At 43.2% G+C, this 16,875-nt stretch overlaps 2 protein-coding genes and 1 non-coding gene across 3 annotated transcripts; 1 reads left to right on the forward strand and 2 right to left on the reverse strand.

Moving 5' to 3' along the window:
- Window positions 1-4,461: 4,461 nt before the first annotated feature.
- Window positions 4,462-9,420, reverse strand: fbxw10 (F-box and WD repeat domain containing 10). The gene is made up of 13 exons (XM_069663915.1): window positions 8,907-9,420; window positions 8,454-8,609; window positions 8,219-8,349; window positions 7,951-8,058; window positions 7,760-7,866; window positions 7,451-7,654; window positions 7,217-7,338; window positions 6,074-6,228; window positions 5,801-5,940; window positions 5,478-5,636; window positions 5,146-5,396; window positions 4,770-5,071; window positions 4,462-4,614 (listed from the first exon to the last, which is right to left on the reverse strand). The coding sequence occupies exons 1-13, from the start codon at window positions 9,418-9,420 to the stop codon at window positions 4,462-4,464; spliced, it is 2,502 nt and encodes an 833-aa protein (XP_069520016.1).
- Window positions 9,421-10,146: 726 nt separating this feature from the next.
- Window positions 10,147-10,217, reverse strand: trnag-ccc (transfer RNA glycine (anticodon CCC)). Its single transcript has one exon. It is a non-coding gene; the product is annotated as a tRNA-Gly (tRNA).
- Window positions 10,218-10,745: 528 nt separating this feature from the next.
- prdm9 (PR domain containing 9) lies at window positions 10,746-16,031 on the forward strand. The gene is made up of 7 exons (XM_069664652.1): window positions 10,746-10,833; window positions 11,179-11,284; window positions 11,372-11,464; window positions 11,647-11,924; window positions 12,665-12,732; window positions 12,831-13,021; window positions 13,119-16,031. The coding sequence occupies exons 2-7, from the start codon at window positions 11,188-11,190 to the stop codon at window positions 15,194-15,196; spliced, it is 2,805 nt and encodes a 934-aa protein (XP_069520753.1). The 5' UTR covers window positions 10,746-10,833; window positions 11,179-11,187; the 3' UTR covers window positions 15,197-16,031.
- The last annotated feature ends 844 nt before the right edge of the window (window positions 16,032-16,875 follow it).

The following is a 16,875-nucleotide window of genomic DNA, read 5'->3' on the forward strand; positions in this document are numbered from 1 at the left end:
ACAGGCGGCCATTGAGACCACATGTCAATTCATGACACCGTCTTGTTTAATGGTGACTGATTGAAACACATTCAAGCTGACATGCCATTAAAAACACCAACGCTTAAAGTATTTTCAGACTGCATCAAAATGTTATTAATTTTATGAGCATTTAGATATAGTAATGCACAGAAAACACTAAATGAAAGGATATTTATTCATAATACTGAGCTTAGTACAGTTAATGAAGCAATATCACACAAGAGGGAGTGCTGTTATACTGAATATCAGCACGGCCGTACCGTATCGTACCAAAGATAATCACAGCGTGCTGATATTCAGCACAATATCGCAACCTCAAGTGCAATATTGCTTTTATACAACAGCTCTACAAGTGCAATATTGTGGCAAGCAGTAGTAAGCAACAACAGATTGTTATTTTTGGTTTAATGATTGATTTATTTGCCTCCAGCAACACAAATTTCACAACTTTACTAGAACTGGACTGATGCAAACGACAAACATGTTCCTGCATTGTGTATGTCTACATATATGTCCCCATTCATCATGCAACCAATGAAATAAGAGTGCTGAATGTTTAGTTTGTGGCATGCCTGATTCGGAGGAACCAGCTTCAATCTAGACAAAAATAGTCTGTTGTAATGTTCATGAACCATATTAAAAAAACAGCTAAGGTGGAGTGATACAAAAGCTGACAGTCACAGTGCTGTTATACTCTGTATCAGCACTCATGGAAGGACTCTGGTCCAATCAAATTGCTTGGTTGGAACTAACTGTTGTATTATGTTCAACACAATCTGCCACAAACACATAGGACAGACTTGAACTGCAGAAGGAGTAATATTTGGACTTGCCACTGACAGGGTCTATGTGCAGGTATAGTGGGCCCCCTAGAGGACAAGTACTGTAAATCAAAGGCACAAGAACATCCAACTTGTGCCATAGCCTCTGGTGTTAAATCATCAGCTTACGTAATTTTGTTTTTGTATCAGTCTTCTGTATGGAATATGTCTCGCAGATACAAAATAATCTCTTTGCAATTATCAAAATACAATCCAGATGCCACGCTGTTAACACAGATGGTCTCATTGTACAATCAGTTAATTCTTTAATGGGAAAGAAAAACTTTGTGAAATAAACACAAACAAAATCAAGAGCCGAGGAAAATCCTGCTGCCTTTACAGTCCCATCACACAATGGCTCTTTGTGTAGGAAATTAAGTGTTTAAATAAACCTCAGCTAATTCAGGTGTGTCCTCAGCAGTCCGAAACAGCACCCTGAGACATTTGAGTGTTAGCTTAGCACGATCAACTGTTGGGGGGTTAGCGTGATATTCCAGGAGCCAGAAGCAAGCAGACGTCCCTTTGATCATCGTCCTCATGTGTGGTCACAGTGGTTTCACTCGCTCTCTTCGGCTCAATCAACGGTCCCTGAACGCAACACGGTCCACCTTTAGCAAACAGGAACTCGCCCGCTGCAGACGCACCGCTGAGATCCAATCAATGAGCAATCAGATTCCCTCTTATCTCTTTGGCTCGGCTGGGCGTGGATGTTAATCAGTCCCATATCAGGGTAATGGTGTTCCTGTTAATTGCCTCCCTGCGTTTGGACCGTATCCTCTTTCTCTTATGATCTCTATCTGCAAATGAGGTCAGAAAGGCATGTGGATCTGGTTTCAACCTGGCTCCTTTGAATCCTAACGGGATGTTTGGAAGCGGCACTGTCTGTGTGGCCTGGTGTTTAAAGCTGTCCTTTTATTAAGGCACTTGTTGAGGCCCCAGTGCTCTGCCGCGCCTTGAAGTTGCTGGTTATGGAGCGATGACTGTATATAAAGATGGTGTCTCCACCGCCTCTTGTTGTACAAAAGTGAAGCCAAAATACCCCCTAGAAACGGACACTGCCATCTTGCACATTTGGAGCCAGAGTCTGCACAGTAGAGATCGGCTCCCGCTAACCAAAACACACATTTAACTAAATATCAAGGACCCCTCAGGTGGGCTCAGTCTGCAGCAGAACAGCTTCTTGTGTTGCTTTGAACCGATATTCACGGTTATGGAAAGTTCAATGACTGTAGTTGGTCTTAGTTACGTCTCCTCTCGCCGTTCCTCCTCTACTCTGCTACTTGGGAACAGAACGCTGCAGGAGCCGGATTAGTCAACAGAGCTGTCAATCATGAGGTCACACCCCCTTTTATAACATCAAATAACTAATTAAAAGCAAATTTGTCAGAAAAATGAACACTTGAAAAATCAGCATGATAAGACCTAACTATAATTGCAGAAACCATGTTTGAGAAAAATGTATTTGACTTGTATTTTGATTTTATAGTTTGACTCATGTCCCATCTGTTAACATGGAGGAGGCGGGCTTTATGACCTATACTGCAGCCAGTCAGCAGGGGGCGATAGAGAGGGTTTGGCTTCACTTTTAGGGGGCTGACATGTTGTCCAATCTTTGTTATAGAGTAATTCAATCAATGCAATCTTTTAACCCTCCAAAATATTGACTTGGTTCTTATTCTAACCCAAAAGAGAAGCTTTTTGAACGACAAAAAGGAACTGATAAGTTATTACTTGAGGATAACAAACAATAAAAGCTAATCAAAGCCATTAAAATGTGAATAATGAGTGATTTCACAGCACACATTTTAAGGGTGTAAGGCTTGGAACAGTATCAGGGCACCTCTAGTTGTGTTAGCTTAGCATCAGTTTGGCAGCACCGTATAGGGCTGCCTTTAGAAGAACATCCAGTGTTTTTTCCACAGTGGGATTTATTTAGTCTCAGTTCTTATCATGAGTCAGTTCCCCATGAGGACGGTGTGATTTGCATTTTCATAGCTCTTTTGCATCTGACGCCCGTCTCGTTAGACCTGTAACGGTGTGATATCTGCACAGCTCCAGGGCAAGTCAAGCTCTCGTCTGAGTGACATGCAAATACAAAAAATACACCAGGCCATGATTTGGTTAATCACATTTTTTTTTACCATGACAGGAGGGTCCTGTCTGAAGCGAGTCAGGAGTTCAAACCTGGTAGTGACACAGCATGACAAAAACTGAGAAATTAATTTGACAAATGAACTATGATGCAAATATCTGCCTTTGTAGGTGGAGCAAAGGTCAGCCGAGTCCGACTGACTCCACTTTTTGTTGCCTTCAAACCTTTTCTCTGCGAGAGGGTTAACTGTCATTTCTTTAAGCTCCTCCTCATGCATAAATAAACCTGCACCTCCTCTCTCCAGCCAACCCCAGGGCCGGCTCAAGGGAGCAGAAGGTCTAAGAGCATTCCTCCATGAAGACTTTCCCTTTTCTGACTTTGCTTTGATTTTACGCTCATTATCCCCCCTGCAGCTCCGGACAACAGACCCTGTACCTGACGCAACAAAGGGGGAGCTGTGCTGCATGACGAAGCTAAGCCGAGCTCGGGGTGGCAGGAGGGGATTTCATTGTCTCCTTACGTCACACTGCCACAGGAGAAAGAAGCAGGGGGGGCGCCATTATTCCCACTTTTCTGCAGATCAAATTAATTAGCAGCAGCAGCGCTCTCCTGAAAGAGGAGATCCTCAAAAGTGGGACGTCTGAAGCAGTCAGTTCTCCTCATAAACCTTTTGTTATTCACATGTGCCCAGCTGTTGTGCTGCCGCTGTCAAAGCAGAGGACCTTCTCCCTGATCTCCAACCTCCTCGCCCCGTAATGATGCCCCCGAGGCAGCGGGGCGAGAGGGCAGGTGGCCGGGTGAAAGGTCTCTCTGGACGTGACAAACTCTGCTCACTCTGATGACTTCACTCGGCTTGTTTGAAGCACCAAAGAAGCTTGAACATTTCACAAAGACTTGTTCTTTGATTGATTAATGGAGTGTTTTCAGGCTGATTCGTTAACTGAAGGAGAATTAGTAGATGAGAAACACTGGTACAAACAGCAGGTGTTCACTGGAAGGTACTGATTACTGAGAATACTTGCTAGAATTTTTTTTTCGGGACTTTTGTGGAAAGAAAAACAAGTTGAGAGTGTGCAAAAATGAGAATATCACTTTTAAATACCCAAGTTTTTATGCAAGCAAGGTTTCAACAAGTTTATTAAAAGCCCGGTTTACCTCCTACCAGGTCGAAGCATCAGGGGTTCTTATAGGGATTTTTAAGATGTTTTAAAGTGACACTTACAGTGTTAATAGCATCCTATAAGCCCCCTTAATGTAGGGCTTTATTTACTTTGTGGAAAGTCAAGATACATTTAACTTCAAAAGAACAGAATCTAGATAATACTAAAGAAAAAAAAAGCAAACAAACTCCTTCACGTGATTCTGGTCCAGCAACAGTCATATGATGCTATACTGACCCCTAGTGGACTTTCAATGAAACATCACATTTTAAAACCGCTTTAGACAGAAAATGTCCAGAACACCAAACGTGCTGTGGTGATAAAGCTCTGCTCACATATAGTATCATAAAAATTAATTAATAACCATCTACTGGCTCATTTTCTTCAGTGTTGTGTTTTGCTTCCGACTCTGCATGAGCTCCCTCTTGCTGCGGACACATCCAGCTGGATCACTGTGATCTGCCTGAATCTTCTCTGCTCTCTGAGTGGACTCACGGGGCTGATCCTGGGTAAGCTGGGGCTGCTTTTCACGGAGAATTCTGGATTAGGAAGCGATCTTGTCAGCGCCTGTGTTCCGTCTGTAGTGCTTGTAGTGAACCCACTCTCTCTCCTGATTGTCCTGCGTGTGTCTGTGCTGTGAGACTGTCTGACTTGGATTGGCATATTTTGACTCACAGCTCGCTTTAAAATGGGAACGCAGGTCTTTGGCCTCTGGAGGGAAGCGTTGCATGTGTGCTTTGTTGGCTTGATCAGCGTCTCTGATGTGTGAGGACCCCAGGAGTCTCTGAGTCTGGCGTTGCTCTCCATGTTGATGCTGACTTCATCCTTGCTCTGCGCCCGCTGCATGGCGCTCACTCTGAGGAGGATGGAGTCACGTGTCAGAGGATGATGAAGACCCCTCTTCTTCATCCGTTCACTTGTTGCCTTCTCGCTCAGATCAGTCACAGACTCTTTAGCACTCTTACTTCTCTCTCTGGCTGTGAAGGCAAAGTTCATTTACAACAACTTATCTGACAACATACCTCTATTATTTGGATTATCTTGAGCTTACCTTGTGCTCGACATTTAGTTGAGTTAGACAGGAAGCAGGTGTCGTACAGCAGCTCAGATCTCTCTGGTTTCTTGTTGTTGCAGTCGTGCATTTTCAGGCCGAGCGAGACGACCTTTGTTGCAGATTTCACAGGCCCCCGACCATCCTGAGCCCCCACATCACCCTGTCCTTTCTCTGCTGACTCTGTGTTATCCCAGAACACTTTGGCAAACTGGTAGCGCTTCACACTGGATGTCGCGTTCACTAAAATACTAAAAGAGGGTCAGGAAATAAGATGTGAGACTAATTTACGTAACATCTGAACACTGCACTCAAAAGAAATAAACATTCACCTGTTGTGATGGAAGTGCAGCGACAGTATTCGGCCTGTTTCAGCCTCTGCCTTGATTTCTCTCAGGCGATCTCCGGTGAGGAAATTAAATATGCGAATCCTTCCGTCCGCGCAGCCAGTAATGACACGGAGGTAGACCAGAGTCAGAGATTTCACCTCCCTGCAGAAAAGTCAGGATTAAATTCAATGTTTAGCCTGTAATTAAGTTTGAGAATACAGAAATTGAAGAAGCAGGAAGAAGATATGTCACATTATTTTCTCAGCGGCAATTATGAAACCTTTCTGCAACAAGACTGGAATAGGAATGATGAAGCTGATGCTTACTTTGGGTGGTTGAAGGTCATGAGACACTCTTTAACACAGCTGGTGCTCCAGGCCATCACCTGACCGCTGTAGTCTCCGGACAAAAGGTGCCATTCGTCTAAGAACAGGCACTTCACTGAGCTCTTGTGGGCATTGATCACCTACGAAGAAGGAGAAGATGATTATACAAAAGAAATACACACAATATTAATAATACAATTAAAGATGGGTGCCAAACTGTATGTACATAAATGTCCTATAATAGAGAGTTTGTTGAATGACGGATACTCTCACCCTGACAAGTGACGCCGTCTCCATGTCCCATATTTTCACAAGTCCTCGATGGCAGCTGCTGAACACTGTTGTTGTGTTGATCTTCACACTCTGGACAGAGCTTTGGTGCTTGAAATGAAACTCCTCAAAATGCTTCCCAGTTTGTAGACTCCACACTGACAGGATGGTAGATATATTTAGCTTACATGCACATATGGTACATGGTAAAAAGTTAAGTTTAATGCCTGAAACTGCTGGTGGTGGGTAGGTGTCAGACAAAGTAATAAACTGCAGGCTGCCTTTGTTTACATTTCTCGGGGCTAAAAAAGTGAGTGATACATAAAGAAGCTTAAATAACCACCATGTACAGGAAAGCGAAGAGATACGAGGTACAGCTTTAAGTAGCTGTAACATCCAAGTTTGGAAACATGAAAACAAACTTACTTTTGATTACTTTGGTGATCATAAAAATGTGTCAGTGAGGATCAAAAAAGGGTTTAATAGTGAACATAAGATCATATAAGGACAAGAAGAATGCAATATTTTCAAATCCAATCTACACTACAGTTGTATGACAAGAATACTTTTATTTCTGCGAGATAACGTGCAATAAAAGATAACTGTAAATGCACAACATCGGTTGGTATTCAGCTAGACCGTATGATGCAGGTTTACTGGGTAATATTGCTGAACAAAACTTAGATGGCTCAGTTCATCTTACAGATTTAAGGAAGCGCTGATTTGTGTGTTAGGTAAACATTGTTTATTAGTTTTCTTTATCAACACAACAGAAGGACAAACAATGTAAATCTTAAGTTTGAGAGGGACGTCGACAGAGGTGAGTCTGATCATTTTACTCCTTTTACATCAATACACTTATATTTCCTATATATTGTTGTCAAATGTGTTATTTGTATATGTATAACATATATATGCATGACGCAATAATTACAGGCTCTGGGTTTATCAAGCAACATTATGCAGAAAAATCATTAAACCTGCGTCTTGGAACGGGTCTCTAATAAATATTTTTGATTGTAACGTGTTCAGTAGTCGGTGTGTTGACAGAACAGAAGGAAAACTTTTGTAAAACTGCAAATATATATAAATATTTATTTCTGAAGATGAAATCGCATGTCTGAACAACTGTGTAATGTTGCTTACCTTTAACCAGACAGTCTTTAGCTCCTGAGACGAGTCTATCAGCATGCACATCCAGGCAGTTGACAGCTCTGGTGTGACCGTACAGCGCCATCACACACTCGTCCGTCTTCACATTCCAACACCTGCAGGTGAGACGAAACAGCACATCAACACCCACCCTATCAAACCTATCATCTGTACCTTCATTATTATTATGTATCTTACAAAGACATAATCATACCTATAATATCTCACCTGATACTTGCATCGCAGCTCGCAGTAATCAGCAGGTGTCGTTCCTCACAGAGCAGCACGGCCCGGATGCTGCCAACATGGCCCTTCAGCACCGACACGGTTTTAGTTTCTGACGCCACATAAAGAAGCTGCACGACGCGTTCCTTTGAGCCCGTGGCCATCAAGCGGCCACCTCTGTAGTCCATAACACGATGAGGGTCTTCTCTGTCAAACACATCGGACATGTTTCTTTTATCAAATGTGTTGAGTTTAATTTAACAAAAATACGTCTCAAGCTACGTCACAAAGAAGGAAGTTTAGCACACTCACTTGTCCAGCAGCACTGTGGTAAAATATGCACCACAATAGACATTTCGCTCTTTCATTTGAACTGTCTTGGTTTTGATTTTGGCATAAGCAGCTTCAAACGGCCTGACCTGTCAAGGAAAACATAATCCATGAATTGATAGTCTTAAAAAAACAAACTACAGCTTATAAAGCGCAGATAATGATTTGTTGACCTTTCCACCATTAGGTTGAGGATCCACTTCCTCATCATCCTTCACAGGTACGGGGACTTCAACAATTTTGGCGTAAGTAGGACTGATGATATTTACACCTTTGCTGCTCTACAACAGAAAAAAATAGCAACTAAATGTGAGTTTATATCATTTTTATAGACAAATCCTCATAAATTGCATCAATTTTTAACACTTTTGCACATGCAAACTGTTAATGCATGCTTAAAAAATCTTATTATTTTATCACTTCAACATGCAAATGCTCCACCTTCATCATGGCTGTTATTTTATCCTGAAATCTTCTCGCTAACTTAATTTCCTCCATTGTTTCCTGTGCGAGGTGCTGCCAGTATCGACACACCTTCTGGCAGAGTCTCAGAGTGTGCTTGTCTAAGAGACCTGGTTAAAGACACACGGGCACAATCAAAAGGATCCAAGTATGTTCAGTATAACTAACAGAAAGGAACAAGTGAAATTAGAAGGCATGTATTAAGTGTTATTACCTAATATCCTCTTCGACAGATCAACATGTAGGCAGCCAATGAAGTCTCTGTATCGGCTGACTCCAGACACAGACCTTAAGGATCCAGGAACCACCATAAGAGCAGGGTCCTCTGAGTCTTCGTCACTATCTTCATCATGGTGATTTAGAGTGTTCACTAAAAAAGTAAGCAAATATTATTTTGCATTAAATCACTTAACAAATAGAAAACAATTTCTAGAATAGCAAACTCTGCATCTGCGTTCGTGTCCTTTGCTGACATCTAGCGGTAGAAAGTAGGAACTGCAGTGCAACAGAAATGTACAGCTTTGAGACGAGCTTATACAATTTCAATTTAGAAGCATAACAGTAAAGATGAAGCAATGAGTGTGTTACAAATAAGTTTAAAAGACACACACTAAATAAATAATGAAATAAAAGTCTCCTTATTATTATCTTTCTGTTTTGGACTTACCATTGAATTGCAGAAATCCTCGTTTGTGTCTGACGAGAAGCACGCTGGATAAATTAGCGACCATGCGTAATAGTTCGGAGTCACAAAATGAAAAAAGACGGTAAAGATAGCGTAATTTTAACCAGTCGGTGCTGCTGTTGAACCAGTCCCAGATCTCATTCAAGTCCATGCCCAGTGGTTTCCCATCCGGGGCTCGGTCAGCACTAAAGCAGGGGTAATCTTTTGGGGAAGTTGGGCTCCTTGACCTGGCGTAAGTGTATAACGTCCATGACGTTACACTCAGCACCCTCTGAATGCTCTCGAGCACTTTGATGTCTTTGCACCGTAAAAGCAGCTCCACTAAGAATCTCCTCTTAAATTCATCCGACAGCTTCCACAAACACTGAATGGAGCCCGGTGGTTTGGCTGCAAATGCACACCACGGACACATACCGCACACGTTGACACATCCTTCCTCAGATTTACAATCCAGCTCGCACGCTGACAAACTTGGACCAAATTTAACGGACTTCATTTTGACGCTATTAGCATTTAGATTGCGGTACTGTTGGTTGACTGCGTCGTTACTAGGCAACAGCAGTGGTTGTTTTTTTTCTCTGAACAATAACAACAAAGGACAAGAGAACTTTCGGCAGGTAAGTTGCCAGGCAACATGTTACACACACCAGCAGGGAGCGGATGCTCTCAGGGCAAAGTAGGTGAGCTCATGAGTTATTGCTAGCAAGCTAATTAGCTTCCAACTCCAGGCATACTTCATGTCTTATTGTCCAGGTGAGTATTAATATCTGACATGAATTTGAGGACACTGGGCCACACGACATGGAAGCTATTGAAAAAAACAAAAGTAATTTAGTTAAGAAAAATATGAATAGAACATAGAAAAAGCCAGAAACTCAAATATAGTGAGGTGTACTATTTGGCTAGGTGAGTATTAACATCTGACATGGGGGTGCATTTATTTCTTGTAAAAATATTAACACTTCCTTGTGAAGATTGTCTAGGTAACGTTACATGAGATACAGCAATAATTTCCTTCTCACTTCTGTTTGCACACAACTTTAGCATCCTTCCACTGCCATGTGCCTAAATTAATAATATAATTATAATATATTCTGTGTTATTGTCTATCAGGATGGTGTGTTTTGGGGAACTTTTGGTCACCTACTTCAACAACGTTGCGCCTTTACTTCAAGGGAGGTCGGTTTTGCGGAATGCTGGTGTCGCTAGGAGCCAAAAAGCGTGCGCCGCCCGGGAATCGAACCCGGGTCGCAAGAATGGGAATCTTGCATGATACCACTACACCAGCGGCGCCGTTGGAGAGATTCATGAAGACAGGATATATATAAAGGCGCTAAAATTATGAGTTTTTGCATTAGACCACTATTAGATTTTCATATAAGCGTTGCTGCCTAGACTCAATGGTAGATCCTGTAAAACAAAGAAAAAAGTTTTATTTATTTGTTTATAATTAAAGAAAGAAACATATTCTATACACATGTACATGATTCTAACCCCGAACCGTCCCAAAAACAGACACATAGTTAAAATAAACATAGCAAGATAGCAAAGATGTCCCTAAAATAAAAACAGACAATAACAATATTAATAAATTAAAAGAAAAAAAGACTATGCTATGGAAGGAAAAGGGAGATCAAACACGCCTGTGTGGATTTGCGTGTGTGCGATTTCAATAGTACACGTTAAAAACAAAAAACAAAAACTTATATTTCGAAAAGAATTCAATACGTTCACTTGGACTCTTATGCTGAAACTTTGATCTATTCACTTCCGGGGTGCGTTTCCGGTCTCTAGTTTTGTTTTTTTTAGTCTTAACATATGCTGAAGGCTAAAACCAATTATTAGCGACAGTTAGCTTCACAGACAGAGGAATAAAGCCGTTTGGATTTCCGTAGGTGCAAAAGTTCATGTAAGTAAATGCAGAAAGTATTACTTGAAATGCATTGCTCTGTATTTTGTCATCATGTTGCTGTGAAAGCCACATTGCAGTAAACGGCAGTAACTCCAGGAAAGCTATGTTAATGCTGTCTAATTTCCCCCTCCCTCTGAATCTTAACAGGACAGGGGTTCTTCACCTTCTTGTTAAATGCATTTTTAACCAGCTAAATTGTTAGCTGCCTGATGTTTAGCGAGCTACTTTAACATGCTAACGTTAGCTGCGTATCTGCTAGTTGAGCGCTCTGGGTATGTACTTGTCTGAGCAGCTGTGTCATGAAGTTTGATTCATCATAGTTCACGTCAACTCTCCACGTAGTTTGCACTCATGTCGGCCAGGAGCAACGGTGTGGAGTGGGTTGAGACAGCAGAAGAGGTTGTAATAACAGAGGAGTGCCTTCCCCATGAAAACAACACCCCTGCAGGTATGTTAAGTTTACTGACATTATACTTTATTTTGGCATTTTAACTGGTAACATGACTTGTTAAAGATGGCGTCTTTGTTCTTCCAGTGATACCAGTTTTAGAGCCAGCAGAAACACCAATCCAGAGGCTACTGGAAACTGTGGGAAGTGGGGATAATGCAGAGGCTGATGATGGTTTCTGTAAGCACTTTCTTTCCTCTTCCACCTATAACAATACCCTTGGGCTTCACACAAAGCCTCCTTTTTATCTTGAAAAATAGTGTAATATTAATCTGCATGATGGTAATGTGTACAAGTGTTAAAAAATAAGAGGTTTATGCTAACAAGTTAATTTTTTCTACTATTTTCTTCCTTGTTACTAGATTGCAAGGAGTGCCTGCCTCTCTTCCAGGACCAGAGTGACCCTACTAACATTAATGGCCCGTCCTTTATTCTCGACTTTCCTACAAGCATGGGCGTCCCACAGAGAGCCCTCCTCACTATTCCCTATGGCCTCATGATAGGCAGATCCAGTATTCCCGGTGCAGGCGTTGGGGTCATAAATCACGGACCTACAGTGTCTCCGGGAATGCACTTCGGACCTTATGAGGGGGCAGTGACAACAAGGGAACATGCTATGGAGAGCGACTTCTCCTGGGAGGTGAGCTTGTATTTGTTTAACTGAAACCAGTAAGGTGACAAAGGGACACTGAGTCTCAACTTGTGGTAGAGATGTATCCTCTTAAATCACGACTTAAAGGGCCAGTTTGCTGATTTTCAACCTCAGTCCTGTCATGCTATTATGGGGAGCTAATGCCATTGTGATAGAAAGAAAATGCAAGTTGGCGCTGTGCCTTTGGAGGACGCTATCCGCTTCTCAAGTGGGCCCTGGAAACCCTCCGCCAGACTACATAAAATTCGTCATCTGGCGGAGGCCAGGGAGCTTGCTGATCTACACTACCTCAATCTAGGACGCCCACCTCCGATGTCATGTCTCGTTCGAAATCGTCAGGTTTGAAATGTAGACTGCAGACCTGAAGATTTTTTAGACGATCCACAGGTATATTCCCGTCGTATTTCGGATTTTGTACCGCTCTGAGCCGTTGCCTGCAGTGATAATGGTAGTATTTCACTCCAGCGGCTATGCTGGGCCGTTCCTTCAAGAGGGAGGGGCGCAATGCACGCTGGGTGTTGTAGGAATGTAGAATGGGCGAAATCACAAGCCTTTTGTACAACCTTCTCGACAGCTATGGCGCCAATTTCAAATATTATTGCTTCTATCGATTACAGAGAACACCAGCTTTGACGGACAGTGGCTTTTTTCAGGGGCGAATTGCTCCTTTAATGAGGTTATTGTTATATGTGTGTATTTTGTATTAAAAATATTCTAATTTTCTGCAGATTTACAAAGGAAAAGAAGAGTATGAGTATATTGATGCTGCAAGAGATTCACACTCCAACTGGATGAGGTAATGCAATAAATTCTCCTCCTGTGATTGTGTCTGTATGCCTCTGTCTATTTGCGGTGTAAAGGTATGTTCCACCTACGATCTCTGTTCTTGCACAGGTACGTAAACTGCGCTCGTAATAAAGACGAGACAAACTTGCTGGCAGTGCAGTACAAAGGCAGCATCCTGTTTCATTGCTGCCGCACCATCCACCCTGGAGATGAGCTCATGGTGTGGCCCAGCAGCAAACTCCTCGACCATTTCAGTGACGCTTGGACGCAGGTGTGGTTGATGAAGCTGAATGCAACAGGTACCTTTGACTCTCTAGTTTCACTATGGTCAAAAATAAATAGATATTTGTAGCTATTTGCGATGAACTATTTCCCCTCTTCTCTTTTAAATTGTAGAGAGCAACACAGCAGCAACTCCTCAGATCTTCCTGTGCTCCCACTGTCAGCTGTCCTTCACCACAGAGGCTTTCCTCCAGCGACACACACAACACTTCCACACACAGCCTGAAGAGGACTGTACAACACCAGCTGCTGAGGCAGTCGAACCAGAGAATCCGGCTTCAAACGCTGACTGTGAAGCATCCCTGATGGTGTTATCTGTTGATCCTGTCGAGTCACATACATGCGGTGATTGCGGGAAGGTTTTCAAGCAGATGCCTCACCTGAGGAGGCACAAGCTTTGTGTCCACTCCAACAATCGTCCGTACTGCTGCCCACAGTGCAGGCGGAGTTTCAGCCAGGCGTCCGGCTTAATCAGGCACCAGCTAGTTCACAGAAGGCATGTAGTAATAAGAGAGACGGACATCGTTCCCGATCAGAACGAGAAAGAAGAGAGCCTGACTCTGAGGGCAGAACTTTTTAACACAGCAGATCAAACCGAGGAAGCAAAAGAAATGGATGTGAGTGAGAATCAACAAGAAGAAATGCAGGTGAATGAACCTGAGAAGACTTTAGCAGGAGAGGCAGAAACATCCCAGTCCAGTTGTTCAGACTGCGGTAAGAGCTTCACAAGTGAGGCGTACCTCAGGAAGCACAAGCTGACTGTCCATAAAGGGGTTCGTCCGTACGTCTGCACTGTGTGTCAGAAGTGTTTTGGCCAGTACAGCGACCTGAACAGACACCTGAGGAGTCATCAAATACAAAAAAGAAGGTGCAAGAAAATAGATCAGGCTCCTGAGGAATCCAACACATTTGGCTTTCTTCATTGTGTTCAGTGTTCATTGACATTTTCCTCAAATGACAGCCTGCAGCAGCACATAAGTGAGCATCACTCAGAGGAGACAACGGTGGGGAATCAAGAAGCTGATCAGAGCCACGATCCAGATTTCAGTCCACCAAAATCAGTGGCTGAAACAGTTGAATCGACCACACGACGTCCCTCTCTGAGACCTCAGAGACTTGGAGCTAGATCTAAAGTGTCCGCCATAACCAAGCTCATTGCCCCCAAACCAAGGGTGGGCACCCGCAATAAGCTAATAAACAGACCCGCTGAGACTGAGACGAGTTCCCCTGAACCAGAGGAACCTCCTGCAAGGAATGGAAAGTTAAAAAAGTACAAATGGTTTAGCTGTAATCGCTGTAAACGAACATACGCAAACCAAGACGATCTAAAAGCGCACAAGTGTGCTTTGAGCAAGCACAAGTGTGGTCAGTGTGGGGCGACCTTTAATAAGTCCGGCTTCCTAAAAAGACACGAGCAGACGGTACACGTGAACGCTAAATCGTACAGCTGCGAGCGCTGCGGTAAAGTCTTCACTACATCTGCTAACCTTAAACAGCATCAGAAGAGCAACACGTGCAAGAAGTATCACTGCACGTCTGAGCTTTTCCCGTGCTCCTTCTGTCAGTTCTCCTTCACGATGAAGAGTTACCTCATCAAACACATCAAGAGGCACCACCCTGTCGAGTATCTGTCACTCCCAGATTCACACAGCCTCGTGGATCAGCTGGAGGAGGAAGACGAGGAGGAAAAAGAGTGTGCATGCCCTCATTGTGGGGAGAACTTTACGAGCGGCAAAGCTTTAAAATCTCACTCCTGTTTCCAGCAGGTGAAAGTCCTCTACCTGTGCACCGACTGTGGAAAGGGCTTCACCAATCACTACGGGCTCAAGCAGCATCAGCGCGTACACACGGGCGAGAAGCCGTACAGCTGCCCGCACTGCAGCAAGAGCTTCTCCTACACCGGCCAGCTCAACGTGCACCTCAGGACTCACACGGGAGAGAAGCCGTACCTGTGCACGCACTGCGGGGAGAGCTTCCGGCAGTCCGGAGATCTGAAGCGACACGAGAGGAAGCACACGGGGGTGAGGCCCTACAGCTGCCCCGAGTGTTTTAAGAGCTTCAGCCGCCCGCAGAGCCTCAAAGCTCACCAGATGCTCCACCTGGGACAGAGGATGTTCAAATGCACGCAGTGCGGGAAGAGCTTTTCCCGTAACTATCACCTCAGGAGACACCATCAGAAGATGCACTTATAGAACAGCTTACAGTATAAAGTGAATAATTGCACTAAACAGTCGAGTACTTTATGATTGTTGCAGAGAATTTTTGAATGTCCTGTACATAGCATTATTTTAAGTATTATAAGCTTGTTTGAAGCTCATTTCATACACAAGGAATTAATTTATGTTTACAAATTTAAACAGAGGTACAAATAAAAATGTGAAGACCTATGTCATTTGCTCATTTAAGATGCTGCTGTAATCAAACCAAAGTAGGCGAAGGAGCTCGCCACTAGCCTGGTTATTTAGTCGTGAACGTCCAGGTTCATTGATTGCAACCAATCAGAGCACAAAACAGAAGTAGTGATAAGCTTTGAGGCTGCAGAGACGGAGTGAAATGCTTCATACTTCATCAGGAGGAGAAATATGTTGACCGCAATTAAAATACCTGTAGCTAGCTAAAAACACAGGACTTCCTGATTACCCGCTGTCCACCAGGAAGGAAACGTACGTTGATATTTACAACTATTTAATCAAATCACCATTTAACCAAACAAATGTGAAACCAGGCCTTGCAGAAGCTTTGACCTTCAGTTTGTCTGGCCGACTTACTGTCAGGACCCCACCAATTCCCCATTCTCCCTTTGGATGCTCTTATTGCCTGTATCATCTTTTGTGTTCTTAAAGAATCATTCTTCTGTTTGGATGCTATAAAAACTTGGTTCTTTACCCTGTTGGTATTTCTGTCATTTGCTAGCAGACAAACATGACTTTGGGACTTCTCATCTTGAAGTTCTCTTTTGCAACACCTAAAGCAATAAAGGGTAATTGCAGGGGCACACTTCCAAATATCCAGACAGTGCTGCATGTGTGACGTCCACGGTTGGCTCCGGTTTTAACTCTTGATTTTCCTGGCTGACGGTCGCTTTCCTTTTTAGACTGTTTGCCTTCATCTGAGCGTCGAATTTGTTTCTTCTCCTTTGGATTTTCACTTGAAGTTGTATCTGTAGTCATCCATCTTTTCTTTGTTTGTTCAGCCATAGTAGATTACTGTTTACTCGCAACACTTGCAGAGACTGGAAAAGCAGCCGCTTAGCTCCGCCTACCCTCTCTGGCAGACCAACCACTGCTGGCTGATGGAAAACGCGTCACTAACTGGGCGCCGCTTGTGATTTTTTTCGGTCACCGCCGACACCCAGTCTGTCATCAAACTTGATGAGGCCACCTTTACACGCTACAAATCTAATTGAGACCCATAAGTTGTTTTCCCTGTGGTGTGGTTGGGACTTTAATGCGCTTTATCTCTATACCTTAAAAGGGCTCCTACAGTCATCAAATCAAACGCGCCCCATATTAGATGTCGTGATTGGGCAGCTGAATCAGGTCGGATGGAAATCCGTCTTAACAGGAAGGGTGCCTAAAAATTCTAGAAGAGCAAATCAAACAGCTTGCGCATTTGTCTGATTCTCTTCTAAGCTTTCAACAGTTACATAGAAAACACTTTGTTTTTTTTCCAGTGTTGACTTTAAGTTGGAAACTTTGAAGTAAAAGCAACCCACCTTTAATGCGCTTGGTCTCAATACCTTAAAAGGGCTCCTACAGTCATCAAATCAAACATGCCGCATGAGGAGCCCTGATTGGCCTGACCTGAATCAGGTCAGATTGAAATCTGTCTGAACAGGAGGCGGAGCCAGAAAAATCTGCTAGGGCAAATA

This window comes from Semicossyphus pulcher, unplaced genomic scaffold (assembly GCF_022749685.1).
Source record: "Semicossyphus pulcher isolate SPU_LCO1_2020_fin unplaced genomic scaffold, fSemPul1.0.p SCAF_16, whole genome shotgun sequence".
In the NCBI taxonomy this organism is placed as follows: domain Eukaryota; kingdom Metazoa; phylum Chordata; class Actinopteri; order Labriformes; family Labridae; genus Semicossyphus; species Semicossyphus pulcher.